At 40.7% G+C, this 24,721-nt stretch overlaps 1 protein-coding gene across 10 annotated transcripts in view; it reads left to right on the forward strand.

Annotated features, from left to right (window-relative positions):
- LOC311269238 (RNA-binding protein Musashi homolog 2) overlaps positions 1-24,721 on the forward strand; it is a 260,575-nt gene that overhangs the window by 224,804 nt on the left and 11,050 nt on the right. For 4 of the 10 annotated variants that reach the window (XM_084373282.1, XM_084373283.1, XM_084373280.1 and 1 more), the window contains exons 11-13: positions 3,430-3,549; positions 19,188-19,367; positions 23,282-23,436. In XM_084373282.1, the coding sequence (XP_084229408.1) occupies positions 3,430-3,549; positions 19,188-19,367; positions 23,282-23,436 (455 nt within the window). The remainder of the gene's footprint in view (positions 1-3,429; positions 3,550-19,187; positions 19,368-23,281; positions 23,437-24,721) is intronic. The other 6 variants (XM_084373286.1, XM_084373285.1, XM_084373288.1 and 3 more) reach the window with 3 other exon arrangements.

Raw genomic sequence — 24,721 nt, forward strand, 5'->3', positions numbered from 1 at the left:
GAGTCGATGCTTGGTTTGTCTGTCATGGGGTACTGTAGAAACATGGTGGTGCAACATGGCAGACCCGCTCCCTCTGTAGATATACAGTAAAGGCTTATTCAAAAACACAATGATTCTTATTATCTAGTGATAATACACTAACCAAAACATAATTATGAATTTTTAATTTCACACCTGCTAATAGCCTGCCCCCTCCAAATCCAAATCACTGGCTCTTTAAAGGTTTTGGTAGGGTGTGTAGAGACTTACTACAAAAAATAATCTCAGATTTGAACATTTCTGTAGAGATATTCAGTCACAAATATTATTTTTGTGAATATAAATAATTAAACGAAATGTTAATATTTGTTTTAAGGAAATGTATTTATTTTTGCTCGGAGAGAGGGTGAAACGTTCGACAGTCCTCATCTTCCTTCAGGTCTAATCTCTCCTCCTCTCTGTGTGCACTCCTGGAGAAGGCTGAATTTCTGAGCTGCAGGCTCGAGGAGAGAAAGCTGAGGACAGTTCCCCGGAGTCCGGACACCAAGGCCCCCGGGCCTCCACAGCTCATAAACAGATGTGTCCTTGTCCCCAGCCAAGCGCAGCCACTCAAGTGGCAAAGCAGGGGCCCAATAATTGTGAAGAATTGAAAGCTAAATATTGGCTTTATCTCCTCAGTAATAAAAGGGCCATGAAATTGATTTAATGCTGCAGCGCTTCTCTTGGGTGGCTTCTTACAGCGTGAGCACAAAACAATGAGCAGCAGCCATCTATTAATTAACCCACCTAATCCTGCAAAGTTAATCTCTCACCACAACTTTGCCCGCAACTAACTTCCAAGCCAGTGGGTCTATTGGGGGTGTCATGACAATGGCAGCGAGGGGAAGATAGATTCAGCACTTAGGAAAGGAGAGAGAGAGAGAGGGAGGGGAAAAGAGGTGGAGAGTGCTGTATGAAACACTGTTCCACACAGCAACCATGGGGACACTCTAAGTGGAAATGCAGGGGTGCATGGCCATCATTAGCATAGTATCAGAGTTGATTTGTGTTTTTGTGAAAAGAGGCGGAGAATATCATTTAAGCTGTTGGAATCAGTTCCTGGTGTGGCGCGGCTGCAGCGGCATAAATGCGGCTGATTTGAGTTGCCTTTTCGTCGTCTTTCTTTTTTTTTCTTTCTATTCCTTCTCCCCTGTCACCATGCCGCCTGAGTCCCTTATTCTATCCTGAGCTGTTAGATAGTTTGGGGGGAAAGTGGCATTTTCTTTCTCTTCGTCTTCACCTGCCTGCCTGTCGCAGCATGACGGCACCTGACACCCAACGCGCACATTCGTGGTCGTATTGTGTCGACAGAGTTGTGAATTACCTCCTCCTCAGCCGCCTGATGAAAAGCTATGTGTTTTTCTCTTTGGCTGCGGCTCATCTGACCCTGCCCTCTCACCTCCCTCTCTCTCCCCTCTCCTCCCCCCCTCTCATCAGTCTTTTGTGTGAGGCCCTCTTCGTGGAATAGCAGTACAAGGCTGACTCGGAAAATAGGTCACCCGCCAGTGCTCCTCTCACCTCCGCAAGCATTCAAAAAATAATCCTCTGAGGTGTCCTGTGCCATTTTGTAATGTCTTAACCACAGTCTCCGGGATGTGACCAAAACAGACTAAGAGCTAAAAGAGAAAATCAAGAAATGAGGGGAATTTGGAGATCTTTTTTTTTTTTTTTTTGCTAGTGAGGAAAGCATTTCCTGTGGAGATAATTTTAGGAGGCTGATTAGGCATAGACGGTGTTGAGCCCAGAGTGAGGAATCTCATCACCGCTAATGACATGCCATTCCTGTGCTGAGAGAGGAGCCCAGGCCCTGGGCATGGACTAGCCTCTGTCAGCCACCTCTAGCTACTGTGTTCATTAAGGCCAACAATGTAATTACAATTCACAGATACTGCGTTTGGCTTAATTACAGACTGATTATTAGGCCGATATTTGTTGGAATAATCAGACCCTAAAGACGTGGATTTATATTTGCATGGTATTAGGGTCTTATTAGTGTATCATAAACTGACAATTTACTTGGTTTTTCATGAATGCTTACATAGACATATTTTCAAAGCTTCAAAAACCTCTGCGTTGGAGTACTTTAAATGTTTACATAAGAAGAAACAAGCACAAGAGACTTGTTCAGTCATCACATAAGCTAACAGATTAAAGTCTCTTCTGAATGACAAATCATCCAACAGATGTCTCCATCTGATTGTGGGAAATGTTTTTCTCCTCTATATCTTCTAGCCCCCCCCCCCCCCCCCCCCCCCCAAAAAAAAACCTGCGTAATGCTTTGCCTCCTGCATTACAGTGGATGATTCTGATTCCATACAAACTCGCAGTAATTGGGAGCACTCCTGAACAAAATGCAGGGGTAGTCCCCAGGGGTAGGGGCTATTATGCCCATGTCTATGCAGCTCAGAAGTGGCTGTAATCTTTCATCCAAAGCATGTGACATAAACACCCCCCAGAGCCAAATGCTTTCACTAATATAATCAGGGACTTGGTGAATTGCGAAAGTCAGTTTATTCACAGTTTTATAGATGAATAAGAATTTGCACCTTTGCAGCCAGACGGACCTTTTCGATGGAAGTAAAAGTTCAAATCATAGTAAATACTCCAGTGATTACTCAATTGTAAGTTACTGTTTATGAAGCTTGAAATCGTACGATAATTAAAAGTACCAAGACAATATATTTAATGTTTATTGTCCACTCGATTTTTGTAAATATATGTTTATTCTGAATTTGGTGCCAGCGACATACTTTAAACAAGTTGAGACCCGAGCAACAAAATACTGGGAAAGTTGTGAAATGCTCCAAAAATACCCGTTTGACTCATTCCACAGGTAAACAGGTTCGTTGGTAACAGCTGATTGTATCATGATTGGGTAATGATGAAGCAAGCATGGAGCAAGGTTCACCACTATGTGAAAAACATGAGGATATTTATGCATGGGCTCGGGGGAAAACTTTGAAAAAACGTTTTCCCCCTGGTAAAAACAGTTCATTTGCAAATGATTGCATTCTGTTTTCATCTACGTTTTCAGCATCTCAACTTTTTTTAGAAGTGGGATTGTAAAATCAAACAGTTTTTATTCAGCGGTTTTAATATAATCTGATATTCGCCTCATAACGATCATGTCAAGTATGTCATTTTTATTTAAATCTAATGTTGGGCGAGTCGCTCGTGGCTATCTCTCTGTTTCTGCTCCTGGATCAGTGGATCTGCAGGGTTTTGAATATCACAGTGGGTTCAGTTATAGTCTTCTGATAGATGTCGCCCTGACATGAGCCCCCGACTCTGACAGCTATGGTTTTATCCCGTAGCTCAGCGCTCGTATCAACATTCTCCTGTAGCTCTGCGCTGTACTCATCCATGTGCAGGAAGTGATGTATGTATGTGTGTGTGTATGTGTGCCTGCAGGCTTCCCAGCGACAGCATACGGACCGGTGGCGGCAGCGGCGGTAGCAGCAGCGCGTGGCTCAGGTAGGGGGGCCCGTGGAAGAGGCGGCTACTTGGCGTACCCACAGAGCACAGGGCCAGGTAAACGCTCTGTCCATGTTCTGTGTGGCTGCTGCTCTCTCCAACTTCTCCTGCTCTGCTTCTCCCCATAGACGTAGTCCCCCGAGCCCACATGCACACAGTTTAGACTGACTGCATTATACACACATACAGTAGAGGTTGTATCCAAGATCTCTCTCTATATATGGTGCTTATACACTGTAAAAAAATGTGACTTTGATCTGATTCTAAAAAGCTTTTTTTTTGTGAAATTTTGAGTTGGGAAAATAATATATACAGTAACAATAAGATTAAAAATGTACTATAGCCTACATTAGAAAAGCATCCAACTTAATTAGTCAGTATATAAATCATCAAATACATCAACTTTATTAAACTAATGAGTATAATTTTGTATTATAGTCTATTTTCAACATTTTTATGAACTCTTCTTTTTGTGTGTATTGCATCAAATCTACAGTACTTTAAATAATAAGTTAAGTCAGCATTAACACACTATACATTTTAACAAATGAAAATACATGGTAACACTTTATAACAACCATCATTAATAAATGGTACGTTTACGTTTACTTGACTATTAACAACATGAAATTCTTTATAAACCATTTGTTCAGCAGTTGTAAAGGCAACTTACTAATGGCCATCCAAATAATGTTTATAGATGAACTATACAGTATGTATTACACATTTACAAAGTATTATAAACATCAGTTGCACCTGTACAATAAACAATTGCTTAATAAATATTTTATAAAGCATTTCATTGTTTATTGACAACAAAATAACTATTCAAGTTTTACCATTTACCATTTATGGATAATGTTATTATGAAGTGTTACCAATTACAATAAAAAAATCTAAATGTTAACTTTCAATCATGTATGTTTAATAACCTAATGTTAACTCATTTTTGTTATTATCACTAACCTCCCATAACACAGCAGAGAAAATAATACTCACTTAACATGTAAACAAAACAACTCCTAAGACAGTAGATGAAATATACTTGTCGTTGCCTCCCCAAAAACTACAATTCAACTATGCCATGGTCAAATATGAGTTTCCAAAATACCTAACATCTGTAAAAAAAATTCTGTTGAGCCGCTTTGTTAAAAAATACAGCTTACCTAAAAACCTTCACAGCCCATACACGACACTTATTGAGGAACATGCTTAACTAAGCTTTACGGACACTACGCATGAGGGTTCAAATATTCACTGTTTCAAAATGACAAACCAGTTTTGAACTGCAGCTCAGTGTGTCATTTATAAACACACTCCCTCAAACCATGAACTTCAAAAAGAACACACTATACCCCTCACACTGGACCACAAAACACATACAGGAGCCCTGTCAGCCCAGCAGGCTAATGTACTTGTGGGTTGTTTTTTACTCTCTGTGTTTTAAGTTTCACAAAGAGTTTTTTAGAGGTTAGAAAAGTTTGGAAGGATACTTCAGACTGAGGGTGAATGTCAGGCTGAGGAGGATGCAGCACACACTAAGCCACATTATCAAGACAAGTCAGCTCTGAGATCCCCTTTTTAAGGTCTCAATGCCAAACACCCTCCAATGTTCCCTATAAGCCACACAAATAGACCACTAGTACTAACACTCTGCAGGTGGCATACAAGATAAAAGAGGCAATGTCCCGTAGGAGTACTCCCACTTGTGTTCAGATTTGATTGCGATCATGTTCGGCAAGACTGACTCAACTCAGCTGTCATTTAAGGCCATGACTCTATGTTAAACAACAATACCCCCAAATCTACAATCACAGAGTTCAACTTATAAGTTAATATAAATATTTTAAGCACTTGTGCAAAAAATTATAAGATATCTAAATTAAATAAGATATATATATTAATATCATGCGCTTTATCCAAAAAAAATAAAACAATGCAGGCCTGAGTCGCTGCTTGGGAGTTAATGAACTAAAACAAATCTCTGCTTCACCTGCTAGTGGAGGCTACCAAAAAAACAAAACACACACGCAATGTTAATTTGCACTCACATGTCCATGGGATGTAACATGAAGCATGAGCAAGTGAAAGATGGAGAACAGACGAGGAATGGTGGAGAAAGGCTGTGGGTGGATGTCAGGCTGGACGCTACAACAGTCCAACACAGTCCTCCGGCTGGCAGCAACAGTTCAGAAGCTGTAACATTAGCAGCAGCATTAGAGTTTACCTGTGCTCTTTACAAGTACAAATACCCATCCCCTTTATAAAAATTGAAAGCTCAAATACTACATCATACAGAGATATTTTAACTTGTAGCTCTACCAATACACGGTAACATGAGCAGCTAGCACAGTGAGCCCTTTAATAATCTCACTAGCATGCTAATGCGCTAATCCCAATTGGCCCCCTGACATATGCTACAGCACCACAGTTTGTGCAAACTGCATTGAATTGAGACATTTTAAAAATACACACTGTTTTCAACCAGGTGGAATAACTCTGCGTTCACTTATGCTATGAACATATTTAGTTAACCGACATCAGCTGTGTTCACATAGCTGTGTCTGATTGTGTCTGTAGCCTGCAGCTCATCCTGTTGTGTCACCTCTACTACTTTGCTCAAACTTGGATTATAACACTGCAAAAGAGTACTTATGTGTCTTAAGTAGAGTATAATTCCTGTGAGACTCCATGCATAACTGACCTCAAGAATCTGCACCGCCAGCAAAACAAATTCAAACTGGCTCCGTTGGAAAGCAAAGTGATCAGCATAGAAACTTTTTGTGAGCGCTACCAAGGAGTCCTGTTTCAAGTTCTTAACTCGTTATAGCATTATATAAAACACAATTTTGACACCTTTTAATTAGGTATAACTTATATAAACACAAATGAAGGGATAAATCATTTATTTGATAATATCTACTTTTAAATGTAGGTAATATAAACTGTAGCAGTGAAGGAGCTTTTACTTTGTAATTGTTAGTTTCCTAAAGGCATAATCTGCTTTTATTTTTGGGTCCAAACATAAGACCCGTGTAAGAACATTGATCAACATATCCTGTCACTTTTGGAGTCCAAAAACAACACAAAAGATACTCCTGAGCCACAACATTACCAACTCTTACAGCAATGGTTCCCAAACAAGAGTCCCTGGTCTTTTAAGGGGCTTCTTAAGAAGGGTTCTTTGGATCCGAGCAAGATCGAAGATAAATTATAATTTATTCGTTAATCATTATAATGTTGCGCAGTTTACTCTGCAGACAGTAAAAATCCTACATGGAAGTTTATTGAACAAAACCTAAAATCAAATTGGAATTTTTAACATCTGTACTCGAAGTTTTTTAGGGTTCTTGACATTGGAAGGATAATGTATGCAAGAATATAAAAGTAGGTTACAGCAATTCAAGGAGTTCTTCCTTGAAATCCCCTTGCAACAAACATTTCGGTAAATAGTATGAGATGAAAAAAAATGGACAGTTGATCCCTGGAAACTAGGCAGTACATTTACACTTCTGTCTTCTTTATCAGATGTGACATTTGTTCTCTTTGTCGTTTGATCTGAAATAATACGATCACCATCAGTGGTAAACTAACTTAGTTATGGTAAAATGTCAAGTTGCTCAGTGGTGGATTGGTAGTAACAAGTAGCAGTAGCAGTCAACCAATTTATACTAAAGCCAGTCATGTTTTCTTCTTTTCTACCTCTCTTTCTCACTATATCATGTACTTTTCTATCCATGATGTATGACCTTGTCAATTTTGAGTGAAAGCACCCTGAACCTTGGACACCTTACTAATTATCATTTGCCATGTTGTCATTGCGCCACTCGAAGATTATTCTGCCGTTGCACCTGTATGTTCCAATACTTGATTAATACAAATGTTAAAATATTCAAATAGAAAGATTAGTCAGTGCCTCTGTGTTAGCGCGTAAGACACCTGAGGATGTCAACTTACATTAAACACACTCCACAAAAGCGTAATTACAGCACACAACTCATTCACACACAGTCAAATATCTGCCGAGAGATTTGTTCCAAAAACAGGATGCAAGTCTTACACACGGCATTGATTAACTTGTTGGCTTCATTTAGACATCCTGCTTTTTCCACCCTTACAACTGTAGATCATTCAGTAGCTGTCAATAATAGCTCCCCTGACTGAACACACAGCCTGCAGGCTTTAGGGGAAATGTGTCTCTCCTAATCAGACTTACCATTCGAAGCTTGTTGGTGAAAATCTGCTTTAATTGTAACTCAGATGTTGTCTGGTTTGTGCAGTCACTCGCTGATATAAAGTCGGTAGACAGTGGCTGTTTAATGTCATGTGCCGTGATGCCTGAAGATGCACACGCCCGCACATGAACACATACGGCTGTAGTGAACGCACACTACCTACATCTGCAAACAAGTACAGACAAACAAATTCCCCCACCTGTCCTCATTTGCACGTAATTCAAATCAACAGAGGGAACACTGGAAGCCAATCAGATGCTCTTTCTTTCACATCGGGCTATTTGATTTTGCATGTTCAAAACAAACAATTTGCCCAACAATTGCAATGAACATCACTAAGAAGCAAGAATGTTGATTTGGGGTTAGCAGCAGCCAGGAAGCAAGAGACGTGATGGCAACCATTATGTACAGTTTAATTCTGACAGCTGCAAATGGAAGGGAGACAAGCAAATGACTATGAACAGGGGGTGAGGGGAAGGGAGGAAGGGGGAGGGTTAGAGTGGTAAACAGTGACATCATGGGCCTGTTTTAGAGTACTTAAACAGCCATGAGGCAGTTTTAAGGACATATCACTCAGTGAAATCTCCATGCGTCCTCACTAAATGGCAGAATCTGTCTGCAAATCAAGAAAATTACCTCAATAACAGCAAATCTGGGGGGGAAAAAAACCTGTGGGTTGTTGCCTCAAACAGCTGTTTCCTTTTTTTGTTCTCAAGCGAAAAGCGTCACCAATGCATCTCGATGATATAACAAGTGCAGTCCTTTGTTCTGTGGTTTGTGGCTTTTTGACAGGGATGATTTATTGATGATTTTTTAAATGAAGCTAAGCTTACTACACGGATTAAGACATTCATTGGTCTCTTCTGTCCATACAGACGCAGACAGAACAGAGGTTGGACACAGATTGTTTAGGCCTGACCTTCCTCTCTGTGAATCCTCTGGGGATGTTGCTGCATCTCCGTCCTATCTTACAACTTAATTTGCAGCAAGCTCAGCCTGAAATCAACTCAGAAATAGCCATTCCAGTGGTTAAATTCTTCTGCTAAATTCCCTATTTTTAGCATAGAAGAGGGTCTTTGTTGTAAAAAAGAAGAAAAAAAAAACTTAAGGATGATGTAAGGCTGGATTCTTTGTGCTTTGACTCCACCTACAGTTTCCATAGAGCACCACATATTATATACTTGTTATAGACCAGTTTGACCCAGCAGGAGGGATGCAGGGAAGGTGGGCTGTCACCTGAATTTGCACTTCAAACCACAGAAGTTAAATGTTAAAAAAAAAAAAACTTCTTAAACAACCCTAGATATATCCCTAGTAAAATTAGTTGACACATGTATTATTTAGATTTATGTTTTTGGGGGGGGTTTTGTGCATAGACGTTGCCTTTGTGCGGGCTGTAAGGCTTGTTTGTCAGCGACACGCACAGTGAGTGTTGTGTGATCGAGGAAGACATTTCCCGTCTCTGACAGAGGGCACTTTCACCCTACTCCCAAAGCTCGACAGACAAAATGACAGCATGCTGACTTCCTCTCTATGACAGACCGCTGCTGATGACAAGGTGTATTTTGGACTTCTCACTGTGGCCTGCCACTTGCAGCAAACTACACCCTAGATGCAGCCTGAGTTGTGTACCATTACAAGAAAAGTTACTGAAGATGTAGACTCTGGACCGTCTTTCTAACTTTGCTAAGATACTATATATCCTACATATGTTGTCCTTGAGCTACCAGAGAAAATCTTACTGCTTATTTTTACATTTGCAAAATTGGCAACTGCTTCTCTTGCGGACTTGTATGGTAGCTCTTCAGTAGATTTACATTTAAATACCATACAAGAACTCAATATACATTTCTTACTAGTTTGCCTACTGTAAAAGAGTGTAGGTTAAAGGCTAATTCCACAAAGTGTACACATTAAAGTGTGTTTACAGGTCTTGGGGAGTACTACTGGATATCTGAAAAAAGTAGTATAAAGCCTTTTGTGGCTCTAGAACCGGAACGATTGCCTTTAAATACTGTATATTCTTCCAGGTGCCTACATTACTCACAATGCACAATGAGTGACATCGCTGGAGGCAAATTATCAGATTACATGCAATTTCTCCTGGAGCCACAAAAGGCTTTTTACAATGTTTTTTCACATGTACGTGAGTAACTCCCCAAGACCTGTTAACACACTTTAAAAGGAGCCATTTGTAAGACATGGCCAGATATTTTGTTTAAAACATAAAAATTGTACTTGCATCAACAGAATGTCAAGAAACAATAGTGTTGATATTATGTCAAAGACATTTATGTATTGTGTTGCAGAGGTGTCTGCTAAAGTTGGCACGCTAACCAGTTAACCCAGGCCTGTTCCGTCTTCTAATACCACTTTGTACCGCTAGAGGCCGTAGTGTGACAGCCTCCCGTAGTTTCAGCTGGCAGATATATACCAATTGTTGGCATAACAAGTAAAATAAATAAACTGTCAAGAAAGGAGATATTTTACACATATTTTCCTTACTAAAGTAAAAAATACAATCGTTCACCGTCCAAATTTGAGTGTCTTTCTTTTACCAAACAAAGTCGATCAGACTCGACATGAACTAAATTAAACTCACCAACACAGTCTTGGTTTGTCTTTTCACATCACCTCTGGTTTGGTCAAAAATGTATCCTTAAGTCACAGAGTAAGATGTGTAAATATTCCAGTTCTACACGCTGTTTCCACCCACAGCTGATGTCCCAGTCTGTGCTGTGTCCCCCAGCAGGATTCACTATCATGTCATTTGGCCAAATCCAGTTGAGCTGGGCCCCGTCAAGCGAAGTGATCTGAGGTCCCAGTCCAGACAAACTCTAGGGCCACTGGCTCCATGGCTAACTGAGCCATGCGCTAATTAGCTAAGGGTTGGTAGCTACAACCAAGGATTGCTAGCAAAGAGCTGCAGTTGTCGCTCACTCTGCTGATAATCTACCTTGGAATTCTGGCCAGATTCTACAAATGAAACCTTTAATGTGTAAAATTGGAGTCACCCTTAAAAGGCTTGAAAGCTTGTGGCCATGGACACGTTTCCTATTTCAATGCAGGAGAACGTACCAGTTATCACAGCCAGAAAACAGAACACTGAGTTTCGGTTACTTCTAGGAAAGGCAAGGCAGCATGTTTTATTTAGTAAAGGTTGAATCCTGGCCGTGTCAGTCCACGTACCTTTTTGAAGAGGTGGGCCTTCAGTGTGTTTTTGAAGATGGTGAGGTATTTTGCTGCTGCGATCGTCTACCAGGAGCAAGTTGCCCCACTAAAGAGCAAGAACAAAGACCAGGCTTTCTTGACGCGTGTCGGTGAGGACGTCTGTGGCTCCAGGCTAGAAGTAGATCAGAGAGATGTGGCTCCTGCACAGTTTACCATCGCCTGCAGGTAGAGAGGTCCTGGCCCATACTGGGCTTTATAAGTTGGTACCAGGGGTTTGAACATGATTCTTAAATACTGCTGGGTGCTGCTGAAGGATACAAAGGGCAGCCGCATTATATCAGTTGGAGAGGATGAACATCTGCATAGTAAAGCAGGAAGGAGGAAATTGCTAATTTGGAGATGACTAATGCATACAGCAGCACCTGGGCTGCAGTTTGGACAAGAATAATCTACCTCTGCTGTTGATATGAAGAATGAACCTGCAGAAATGAGCCAGTCGCCACTTTAACTGATATTGACATGTAGTTGATACATGAAATGAACGCAAACATTAGACATTTATGTCAAAAACACCTTGTTTATTGATGTGAATGCTGAAAAATCATTCTGAAGAACGTAACAGATTGAAGCATTCTTCAAAAGACGGCCAGTTATCATTCAGTTTTCCACAGCCTGCAGTAGACTTATCTGAAATCTCCTGTGCTATAGCATTGTCAGGTACAAACAGAGAAAAATGCAAGTGATGCAGATGGTTCTGACAGTCCAGGGAACTTCACAGGTCCCAGTCTACTCTGGTTGAGTGTTTTCCTGAGTCCCTCTGAGCTTTCTGGGAAGCTCAAATGTCAGTCTTAGATCTCGGCTCTACCTGCAGCGTTCACAAAGCCCCATTCAGCTGCTTTTAGAGGGCTGGGTACTTGCTATGTACAGTATGTCTGACTTGACTCAGGTGTTCAAAACTGAAATAGAGTTGGCTGTGGGCAGTGTTGTGGCGAGATTGGACTGCCGTATAAATTGCCAGTCTTATTGTGACTCGGGATGGTTCTTCACATTTTTTAAAACCCATTCCTTCCCTCAGTTAGTTGTCGCTCTTTTTTGGTCTTTTCTCTCTTTTACTCATCTCACTTCTTCTCCCACCTCTTTTTTCTTCACCAATGAAAAGAAGGAAACTCATGTGACAGACGTTTCCAAATTAAGATCATTATCAATTTCCTCCCAACGAGCTGTGTGATCTTCAGCAGTGCCCGAGAGGAGAGCGGGATTGGCTGTGTGCGCTGGTCTTAATCAATCTGGCTCTTGGTGAGCTTAGGTCCATTTGTCCCAGATGCTAATCTGCAGAGCTCAGCTCTGAGGCCAGAGGCGCTTTACATGCATTTGGTGCAAAATAACATGAGCAGGCATGCCAAGCCCATCCTGCATGGGTTTTTGTTCAAGGCCCAGGGAAAGATGTGACACATCGGGGAGGGCAAAACGTCCCTTTGCGCCTCCACCACGAAGCGTTGGCTCTCACAGCTGTGGGTAGCAGATGCTCTGAGGTTACAGGCACAGGCCTTCAGGGACATCAGCACTCTGCCCTCCAGGGGCTGCATACGTAACACATTCTCCGAAGAAAACTTACTGACGGCTTAATGGGACGAAGGTTTTGTTTTCAGTCCTGTCTGTTTTATGAAATACAATGTGTGTTGTATCCTTCCTAATCAATACAGGATTGTTTTGTTTCATTTGCGTTATATTGACACGATGTTATGTTATATTATCATTATATTATTTTGAAGTGACGTTGTTACAAACACTACATTTTTTAATGAGATTTTTTTTTCTCATATGTAATTACCTACAGATTGCAAGCTAATCTGCATAGTTTCCTGCAAACAGTTTTATGAGATAAATGCCTCCAAATTAAATGTTGTAAGATGTAAGAAGATTTGGCAATCTATTTAACGTACAATAGCTTAGTGAGCTTTGCTGGTAAACATAATTCCTCATTCTCTTAATTCAAATTTTTCTCCCTCTGTATCCAAACAAACATTAGATGAAGCCAATGTCACTCTCAGATTTTAGTCGTAGTGAGTCTTAGATTTCTACAGACCACATAAGCCTGACCAGACATGTTTGGAAAAAATGTGTTCAGCCAAAAGGCCAGGCCTGTCAGCTCTGAGCCTGCTCACGATAGGATAATCTGTGCCGACTGTAGATAACTGCGTGCCCTTTCTCAGTCCTAACCAGGCCAGATACCACACAGGTAAAAATCTGCATTAAAATCACATGAGTGTGCTCTGATTTAGTACACTGTTGCGCATTGTTTTACCCATGATTCAGTGATTGCATTTCCTCTTCCTCTGTAACTTTTCACAGTCATTCAGCAGCCATGGCTGAAGGTAAATGTAAATCAGTAGCTCTGTTGAGTTTGTCCATTACTGGAAAGAACAGCAAGAAAAGGGAAAAGCAGGCATAAAATGAAAAGTAGAAAAAAAATAACAGAGGCCTGAGTATGGGTGAGTAAATGCAAGAAGAAATCATCTGTTAAAATTAATTAGCCAAGCTTCTCTGAACACAAAATGACAAGACATTAAATATGTATTATTTATGAAATGTCTGTGCTCTCTGAAAAGGGTGTCTAGTGCTGTTAATTACTCAGCCATTCATTCAGAAAAGATTATTTCAAATGGAAAGTGAAAGCAAGGCTAGACAGCAAAAGAGCTGTTAGTTTCTTTCACGCTATTTTTAAATGACATTGGTGAAAATGGAAAAGCTAATTATGGTAGCTCTAAAATTCAAAGCTAATTTGAGAAGCAGCATGTCAGGTTTATTGACGTCTTCTGTAGAGTGATGTGGTTTGATGGCCACCAAGGAATCTCTGTGGCGCCGCGAGGGAAAAGGGAGGAGTGACTGCATGAAAAATTATTCCTCGCAGAAATGAAAATAACTTTCGGTAATAGATATTTATATTCCCCAATTCCCAGTATTCTCTATTGACTGCAGAAATAACAGTACATTCAAAGAGTTGGCTTATAAATAAGAAGTCAACTTTTTAAAGGGACAGTCCACCTTAAAATAAAAAAAACAAACATATTTTTCCTCTTACACATGGGGCTTTTCTATACGCATTTGCCAGCTCGGCCTGACTCAGTTTGACTCCACGTCAACCCAGTACAGTAGGGTTTACGATTTTCATTACAACAGTGCTACCTGCTTGAAGGTGTGTCTGATGACACGCTTGTCTCGAGTATTATGGAAGAACCGCTGCTCCGCTAATTTTGTGATAAACACGTTTAGTTTCCCATAAGTTCTTCACAATAAAAGTCCTCTATTATTTAGCTATTTAAACGGTTTTATAACATTGCAGCAACAACAGGAAGTGTTGGGTTTCCACCTGCAGCAACTAAATGCAGTTAAAGCTGCTGTAAACGTCATCAATTTAGCTAACTTCCTGTCTGTTTTGCAGTTAGCAATCCCCTCCCTTCTCTCTCTGTCACCGCACTTGCACGACTCCCTTCTTCTTTTAAAGATTGCTCTCTTTGCCTTTCTTTTACTCACACTACTTTCTCCACTTGTCCTGTTTGGTAGTATGAGCAGTCACCATGAATGCTGGAATTGATAGCTTACCCTCTTCTGCAATTGCTGGTGTAGATACCAGAACAGGAGGATCCTGCTGTCTTCACGAGCAGACAGGACCGCCTCTTTATAGAGTTCTCTGTCCTGACTGGATTAATTGGGCAGGGATACCAGAAAATGTCTTTTCTCTTCTTCTGCATGAGCAGAGGGAGGAGAGACATGAGTTACTGACCAAAGACTCCGTAACTGTGATTACTGTTGGAATTAAGAGCTATTTAACACTTAGTAAGAAAGTAATGCTTACAGCAGCTTTAAATAAGCCAGATGTGAAAGTACAAGAAGGGACACAGGTGACAAACTAAACTTCAAAGCGAAGAGATTCAGTTCAAAGCTAGAAAAGGACTGAGAGCTGAACACAGAGACTTTTAAGAACATCACTGCACAGACATAAGTCTAGCAGCACACACTGGCGCGCTGACGTGCTTTGGCGACACTCGTACTACTGTAGTGCTATATATCCATGTAGATAGTCGCCAAGTTTTTGAGATGTCAGCCACAGAGATGTCTGCCCTCTCTTAAATGTAATGGAACTAGATGGCACTCGGTTGTGGTGCTCAAAGTGCCCTGAACAGCCATGTCTCTTTCCAGAAATCATGAGCCTATAACTTAAAATAATCCGCAGACCTTGTTGTGAGCAGTTTCACGTGGGAACTATTTTCTTTCTACTGGGACTACACCTACCAAAAAGTATCACTGTGCGGAGGAAATCCTGCAATACAGGTTCACTTGTTGTTTGTCCCTGTATTAAGAGACCAGTTGATCAATCTGACGGTAATAGCAGGTTGCAGCAAAGTTTTTATTCATGCTGGTGAGACTATAGTTTGTTAACATTTCGATCACGGATTGTGCCTTTGAACATGTGTATCTGTTAGTTAATATGTTGAGTTTCTGTGGGATTTGAAATAAAGGATAGTCGCAAACTTGGAGCAGAACGCTGGCAAACTTATGAAAATATTTTTCACATTCTGAAGTCCCAGAAGGCCAGAGAGCGTGACGCTATATTTTATCATCAGCGTGATTAGTTTTATTTTCCAACTAGTGAGAAAAAGAGCAGCAGTACTTTCAAGGTTTGTGATTCCTCCTTAAAGGCAGTCACCTGGCAAAGTGGGAACGAGAGCAGGGCATTTATCCACTTAAAGAGAGCCACCCCGATGATGTCAGTAACAGATGACTGCAAGACACTCCCCTCGCCATCGCCTCGCAGCCAGTTTTGGTCACTGAGGGCAGAAGGGAAAGAGGGTGGGGGTAGGGGAGATAATTACCAGTATAAATGAAGCCCTGCGAACGATGCGCACTGCTGGGTCCCCTGATCTAGTCTCCAAGGCAACCTCAGCACGCTCATTTGTTTTGTAGATGAGTAATTACATCCAATTAGTGGCCAGTGGAAAAAAAAGGAGTCCAAGAAAGGCCCATTGTTCTGGATAGATTGTGTGAATATTAATAGTGGTAAGGTCTGAGGCACAGTGATATGATCGGTGATACTAATGCAGCTGTGGGCACACTCTGCCCAGTCTCATCCTGCATAACTGATCAGATAGCCACTGATGAAAATATATGGCTTTGAAAGTGTGCGCCTGTATGTTTTTTTTTTTGCATGAGTGTCTGAGTCGTACTCTTGTCCAGCTGCCTCCATCCGGCAAACAAAGCGAGTTTCTCACCTGAGCCTACTACGATGCAGCTGCGTGCGTTGTCTGCAAATGTATCAAATATTATTACCTGGCTAAATCTTAGTGTTAACTTAATTGTGCAATGTATGCATATTAACATAAACATACATGTGTACATACGTACATATTTTTACTGTGTGTCACCGCTCACCAACACCTAACATTGTCCAATAGGCGGTAGTTGAAATATTTGCATGATGTTTTTACTGGTTTGAATGACACTTAATGTCATTTGAGCTTTTCATAAAGCTGGGCAGACACTGCACAGATTTCTGCAAGATTGTATGTTTGAATTTTGAGTCAGCTTTTTCCGGGTTCCACGGTCCGATTCCCCATACTGCTGGTGCCAAAAGAAAAGTTATCTTGTTTTAATATTAATGGAGTTATATTTTAAGTGCAGTGGCCAAAACCATCTAATAGAAAAGTGAACTTTGCCGCAGAACTGACAGACCATTTTGTCTGCATCTCCCAGCCATCTGCAGCTCCATTTATTGCATTTTTTTTTCTCCTTTCTTCTCGACCCTAATAGAATCGCACAAAGTAGCGCTGTTTTTATCAGTTTTTGTAAATATTCTTGATGATATTCAACTGATCTGCAAAGGCAAACTAAAATGTGAGGTACAAGACTAAACAAAACACAATGTCTGCCCACCTTAATGTGTGTTCAGTTCCTTATAAAATAAAATAAAATAACTTTACTGTCTGATTTTGAAGCAAAACCCACTTCAATAATCTGCTGCTAACAATATTTGGATTTAATACCCATAAAGCCATATCTTAATGTGGACATGGTGGACATAAAAATAATAATAACTATCGTATGTAATCGTACCCCTTCAAAGATGCTACAACGTCACATTTACCAAGATGACACACATAGTTCACGCTCCTTTTTATATAATATGAAAGTAGTATAAAATGGAAAGTGATGCCTGTTTGGCTCCAGTCTGTTCTGGTGACATATTAGAATAGTTTCTTTATGAATTCCCAATAACACGGTTTGTGCTATTGTCAAATGTTTTTTCCCCCATTATAATTATTCCATTGATCCAGTTTTCCTCATTAGCAAAGCCAATCAATTTTCTCTGACATTTGTCTAAGTGAAGTAAATGGAATGATTGGTTCTTGAGCTTTGTTCAATGTGTCAGGCATTATGTGACGTACGTGGGAAGCCTGCCGTATTTGGAGCCTATAATTTGATGAGTGGGCAGACAGCCCGCAAGTGGTGAGATCAGAGTGCTAAAAAGCATTGGCGGGTAGAAACATGGCTGGTGCTTACATTCCATTTGGCAGAAGTGGACTGTCTCACTCTGAATGGGTAGAGGTGAAGTGGCTTTGAATGGCTATTCGCTCCAGGACCCAAATAAAAAAAACACAAACACACAGCAGGGGAAACCCAGCATGAAAAAGCCGGTGTCACCAATCTCAGCCCCTCCTGAGTAGATTAACTCTGTTATCAAAGAGGTGTGAGAAGAAGCAGTTTCTTTTAATTGCACTCTTTATATGAGCAGCTTGTCTCAGATTAAGAGGACAAGCAATAAATGTCAGCACGACTTATTGCTGAAAGACATTTTGTTGATAATCCACCATCTGTGTCAAAGGGAGAATCATTGGAAGAGGCCAATCTGAGACGTGCTTAGAGTACTTAGCACACTTGAGAATGCCTATCATCAATAAACACGAATGTCTCTGTATCTCATTCACATAAAACCTTATCATCTGTTGCTACTGGTCAAAAAAAGAGGCTTTAAATTAATTATTGATTGGTGCGCTTTCTGTTTCTTTTCATTTAAATGACAAAAGCTTCCTTCAGGTATGTCGGCGAAGAGTTGTCGGTTTGAAATGAGAAATGTATTGACCTGTGTTTTAATGGTTGTTCAGTTTTATCTCACTCTTTAATGATTGCAAGCAAACATGGAGGACGCAGGTCAATTATGCTAAACCCAAAAATATCAATATTTGTGGCCTTACTGTATCTTTTGTATTCATTGTTATTGGTCCATTTGAATCAAGTCAATTAGACTCATTGAGTAGGTCTTAATTGCAGGGTTTCTGCGGGTCCTTTTAAAAAAAGAGTCCAATAATCTGGTTTTTAGGCTTTAAATTGATTGGATTAAGAAGTTATAGTTACTTTGATTAAACTGTATAAACTTCAGTTTCGCTTTTAGGTGTGTTTTAGTAAAAAAAAAGATTTTTATTGATCCTGCTGTCAAAAAAGCGACGAAACCAAACCAACATGGAACCAATAAACAGTTATGCAAACTGTGCAGCCTGGTCAGAAGTTTTTAGAGCACAGCTAGCTGGTGTGGTGTATGGGCTAATGTGGCATCTCCTCTCAAAACAATTTAAAAAATAGCTACTTCTAGCAGTAACAAGTCAAATTTGTCCATCTTGATGTTACTTTTACCTAATATGTGTTCAGAGCAACCTCAACGAGATCTATATTTTTGTGTACACTCACACACACACGCACAAAACACACAATACCCTTCAGAAACACAGTTCTGTGCAGTCATGTTCAGTTGAATGTTTATGTTGATTTACTTTGCAAGTGATTCTGGGACATTTTTCCTTCATATCCTTCATACGTTTTTGCCAGTATTGATATGAAATAGGTCTTACTGTAAATTGCATTATAATGGTCTATGAAAGGTCTTAAATATAACTTGTTTAAACCTGCAGAAACCCTGTAATTCTGTTTTTCAGGGAGAGATAGTATGCTTCCATAACTGTACAGCTAATGTTTAAGATCCAGCTGAGTGTATCAAACACAGACCATATGCCAGGGGGGCCTGGCCACATGGCAGAAGCTGCTGGGGAGGGAGGGCAGGGAGGGCCAATTAAAGCAGACAAAACGCATGAATGTAACCTAAAAAAAAAAAAGTGGTGTAACACAACACCAAGCTATGCTCAACAATCTGGACATTGACTTTGACAGTGAAAAAAGTTGATTTCCACAATGATGGAGTCCCCTCCCCTCCCCCTTCCCACCCTATACTGTATCTCCCAGGCCTCCCCGATTATGGGTTTTACTCTGCGCCCAGTGACCAGAGGGGGGGGCCCTGCTCCTTTGCTGACTATGGCTCCCTGGGGCCCCAAGCGGCTCAGATGCTGCACAGTGAGCATGCCACCTCCGCCTGCAACTCCCCCCTCCAGCACCTACACAGCCCGGATCAATTTAAGAACCCAGGTTTGTATATGCGCATCTGTCTCATCCACGTTTTTGGAGTTTTCAGTTTGATTCATGACATTATTCCATGCAGATGATCTAATCTTTTGATTTATTTATTTATTTTACATTTCCTCTTGCTTTTGTTAAAAAAAGAAACAAAGAATCCCCCTCCCCTTTAAAAAAAAAAATATAAATAACGTCTTGCTGACAAGATAGCATTGCATGTTCTTCCTCCTTTTTTTCAATTTTTTAATGTAGATCTTCTGTTTTCTTTGTGAAGTTTTGTTCCAGCCCCTGCTTGCACATAAGGGGCCAACGCACACAGAATGTAATCCTTCATTTGCATGTGAACAAAATAACTACTGATGATGTCGGAGAGAGTACACCGGCCTCTCTAACACGGCTCAAGTTTCTGTGAATTTTGAACAGCTAAAGGGACGAGTTAATGCTGGGAGTGGGTGTCATTTTTTTTTAGTCGAGCCCTTTAAGTATTTTAAGTGTAAGAATGATTGCTTGTGTTATTAGTGTGTGAAAGTCTAACGGGGAAATCAGTGGAAATGCTGTGCAGTGTTAGACACTTAAAAGACAACATTTTTGCATAATACAGCCATTACTCTACAGCACAAGCATATTTTCATCTTGTGTGCCTTTTTTCTGAGGTTCTTATCTGCCTTATGTAATCACAGCTTTCAAAAGATTTCACTGACAAGTAAAATATACTGCACATAGGCATTTCAATAGCTGCATGTGATGCATAAAAATGATTGTAAATTCATGCTAGTTCTATGAGAGCAGACAGCAGTGTCCAGGATTAACAACCTTTTTCAAATCCAACAGTATTTACATCTTTTTTTTAAATTATTCCGATGATTATATGCTCATTAACGTGTTTGCACTGACATGACGTACCACCAGTGTGTATTTCATCTGAAGTAGCTGTAAGTAAAGGAGGTCTAGTTTCATGTGCCGGTGACAGTGTTGACCTACACACAGCGGTGAGGTTCCCTGCCTCCAGAGAGACCTGCGTGCCCCTGCTGGGCTTTAATCCTGCCACAGCCTTCAATCTTATGCCTCCACTACCTTCACAAACAAAAGCAGCAAAAAATGTCGAAAACAAAAAGGGCTGTCCTCTCACCCTTCTGGACCGAAAAAGTAAGCGTGTAAGTGTGGGGCCAACTCTTCCTCAAATGGTTAAAGTGTTGGCCAGCTGCCCCAGGCAGATGTTGGCATTTCCAACAGACTTTCTCTATGAACTTTAGCAGAAAAACACAGACAGGTTGCAGAGAAACAGCTATGCGGATGTGATTTTGTGAAGGTTTTTTTGTAGGCCTGATGTTTGAGTATCTTTGTCCACCATACTCTTTATTTAATTTATTTCCTATAGATCTGTAAAGCAGTGTGTAGTGTTTTATTTCTTAAACATGGCAGGGGGAAGATTACCTCGACTCAGCATCACTGCAAATACACACAGCAATGCCATGGTCTGAGTTGATTTTGAGGCCTGGTTGTCGCATGTTAGTCGAGCGAACATTATAGTCGTCGTAAGAGTAGAAAGGATTTGTGTCCTAATACAATCACCTCACATGTGAGTCACTCTGTTGACGCGTGGTTGTTTTTTGTTTGGGTTTTGCTCGGTTGGTAAAGCGCAGGTTTTTCTCACCTGAGAGGACACGTTCAAATCCTGAGTGAGTCAACATCGTTAACACAATTTATGTGCTTGTTGTCTGTGAAATAGACTTTATATTTGTAGCCAACCTTGAGCCTAATGATGTAAAAATCACATTATTTTGAATAGAATCACAATGGTGCTATTTATTTGGATGTTTGTTTGAGAGCCGAAATTAATGTTTTTCAGGATTTTTTGCTGTATATCAGGAGCCTTATGATAGTGATTACCAGTTAGAGGTCATAGATTACGCATTTGTCATTACTGTTCACATGCTATGGTGAGCAGTCCCTCGAAGAGCTCACTTCCTAGTCTGAAAGGGAGAATAGAGAAGAGTCTACACGCAGTTTGATGGCATATCTCATTGATAAATGCTTTTCTTGCACACAGCGCCTACATCTGTACAACATTTAAATGAGTTAGAGTGAAGCAAATATAACTTGGACGACAGAGAAAGGCGACGCAGCACACAGTGCTCTATATAGAGTTATACATTAGACATTCATTACCTCAGCTCTTCCCATTTTTCTTTCAAACCACTTTACACACAGAAGTCACTCCGAGAATCAGATGATTTCCGCTCCGGTCTTTTTTGTCCTTTTCAGTCAAATGTGTCGGGGCCACAAGTACAAGAAAGACGAAGCGCTATCATTCCTTTTTATGAAAACAAATCAAAATGAATAGTAACAGTGGACCTCGTTCTGACTAACAATCTGACCCACATTGCACTCTGGATTGTTTTTCTCCCGAAGCTAAATGCAGAGCCAGTGCAGCCCCGACGTTAAAATGAAAAAAAAAATGAGCTTCACAGGGAGAGGGGTGAGCCACACTCTTAATAAAAATCACCAGTCGTAGGAAATGAGGATTGCCATTTTGAGTGAAAAAAATCCTTAATTATATAATAAGCCAGCCTACTGGGGGCTGTGCAGGCAAGATAAGAGCACTAGCTGCTCACTGTTTAAAGTCCTTATAGTTAAACAGCAGTGTCAACTGCACTAGATGTGTGTTTAGTGAGATGGCTTCATTTTCTAGAGTGCTATACGCGGATATCTGGAGTGTGTTTTCAGGTGCTTCTAATGGACCTAATGTGTCGACTATAGCTTTGTAAACATGGTGACAGTGATACAGTTTGTGTACTGTTTGCATTTCTTCAGCAACATGTTGGATATATTGCAGTTACACTCTCTATTTCTTTACATGTGCTACAAAGACTCGCTCTCAGGCATCATAGGGTTCGTGAGCTCGTATATACACAAGATGGAGCATTTTCTGTGCTCGGAAGATTTTTCTTTTTAATGCCGTTGAACAGTTTTTTTTTTCACAGTCTGTCTGTGAATAAGGGTGAGACAGAGGGTTATGTGGAGCTGACAGCAGAGGAGATTGCTGTTAAGAGATCACTGCATTTTTCTTTCTGCTCGACTGTTTTTTTTCCTGTATTGCCAGTGTTATTGGCCTTTAGCAGGCATCTGAATTTTCAAAAGACATTTTATTAGTCTGAGTTGCTCTTACTCACAGGGCAAAGGTGGTAAGTCATGTACAGTATTTCTTTTTTATCCCCCTCCTGAGTTTGGACCTGCAGATGAAGAGGTCAAGCTTTTATATTTCCCCCCTTATGCCTCCTTCTCTTGTCTCACACACCTATTTTGTTTTATACCTGAAGTTGCTCTACAGCAGACTGAAAAGCTGAAGCACGCAGCGGAAAGTGTGGAGAATATTTTTAGCGGGTTCTCGCCGGCATCGATGAATCATTAGGTCATATAAGAAATCAAATGTCTGGGTGCAAACTGCTCAAGTGAAATCTAAAATCCTTCGTACAATAACCCTGTGTTACTCTTCTTACTCAACAGCCGATGTTGTTTTACAAGTACTCCTTCACATTATGCATGGCAACATTTACACTGCAACCTTACTAGTTTATTAGCATGGTGGAAGTATCTCTAGAAATGTGCTTGTTTTTGTGTTGTGCATGATTATACAAAGTGAATGTTACTCCTATGCATAATACACACAGCATGTAGATAATATTTAGAATATCATACTGGATTCACCCTCAATTTCGGTCCTTTTAACCTAAAATCCTGCACCATTTTGTCAAATTAAATTGTAGTTTTATAAGCAGTAAGTATCTAAGCAAGTCCTTCGAGACAAACGTATGAATCCAGTAATGTGTTCTTTTGATTTAAATGTCTTATAGCAAGTAAGAGTGGCACCGACGGTCGTTGGATGTTTCTGAGCTGCTCTGCTCCCCCGCTGTGTTTGTATGCAGGCACCAACCCATCGAGGCCCGGAGGTTTCCCCGGTGCTAACAGTCCAGGGCCGGTGGCCGACCTGTACGGACCCAGCAGCCAGGACTCGGCTGTGGGCAACTACATCAGTGCTGCTAGCCCTCAGCCCGGCTCTGGGTTTGGCCCCAGCATCACAGTGAGTACTCTCATGCAGACTTTGTGTCGTGTCTGACCGCACCTTAAGCTCAGCTGCCTCTTCTGTGTCATAACAGCACCGCCAAAATTAGACACTAAGCCAATGCACACTGGATACATGCTAGTAGAGCTCACTAATTATATGACATTATACTCTTCCACTAAATTGATCATGTTAACCATCACCTGCCTCGAGATGAGTACAAAATAAAAACTCAGTAAGAGTCTGGATTATTTCTTAGCAGGGAGGTCTCTGTCGCCGAGTTCAGAGGTCCCATAAGCATTTTGTACATCAGGGTAAACCCCCGTCTTAGCTCTCAAAGTTATCTGTGTCAAATGCAAATGTTTATTCCCCTTAGCTGCTGCACAAATCACCTCACTTCAAACCCTGTGTCACCTTCCCAGAACAAATTTCCTTTATTTTTAGAAACCCATCTGTCCCAGAGCTCGAGCTTGCTCCGTCACCAGGACAATGCTCCCGAGCAGGCTTTGTCTCTCCCAGTGTCCTTGTCCAGGTGTAGTTGTTCAGCCAGGTGCTGTGTCACTTTTTTCCTCTTGCCGATCAGTTAGCTGCCAGTTTCCATATCAACTCATAAGTGTAGGATTATCAGGGCTAGTAGAGGTGTTCTCAGTCAGACCCTTTCTACTGCAACAATGTGTTCATAATCCTGCCTCCTGTTTTCACTGTAATCCAAAAGAAGCCACTATGAAAATGCTTTGAAGGCCTCAACCCCAGTATTCTTGCAAGTTTCAACACATCCTTATACATAAACAACTAAATGGGATGACATTTCAGACTGTTGCAGGTTACCAGTGACAGACGAACCAGACCTTCGTTGTACGCTCACAGTTAGGTGTAGGCAAGAAAACAACTTTAGTTTTCTGGTTTTACATCTAAATAAGTGCGACACTAATGTCTCTTATGTACTTCATTAAGTTATGTACGTAACTAACTTTAATATGTCAGTAAGCTTAAATAGCTCAACGTTGACTTTCGGTTTCACGCTTGACACGAGTCGAGTGTTGACACAAGTCTTGGAGAGATCATCTTAAAAGTGCAATATGTAAGAATTGGCCACCTGTCAAAGTCATACTCAAATCAAATAGGGGGCAACATATCACCAGAGTAGCCACTAACTGCCGCTAACTGTAGCAGCCATTAGCTACTTAGCTCAGTTACCCGTGCAGCTAGGGATTCAGACATCATAAAGTCAAAGCTGCTTATTATTCACATTCTGTTAATAATTTTAGTTGATTTATTGGCTAAAATTCTTACATATTGCCCT

The sequence above is a fragment of the Pagrus pagrus genome (genome assembly GCF_965226575.1).
Source record: "Pagrus pagrus genome assembly, chromosome: 14".
In the NCBI taxonomy this organism is placed as follows: Eukaryota; Metazoa; Chordata; class Actinopteri; order Spariformes; family Sparidae; genus Pagrus; species Pagrus pagrus.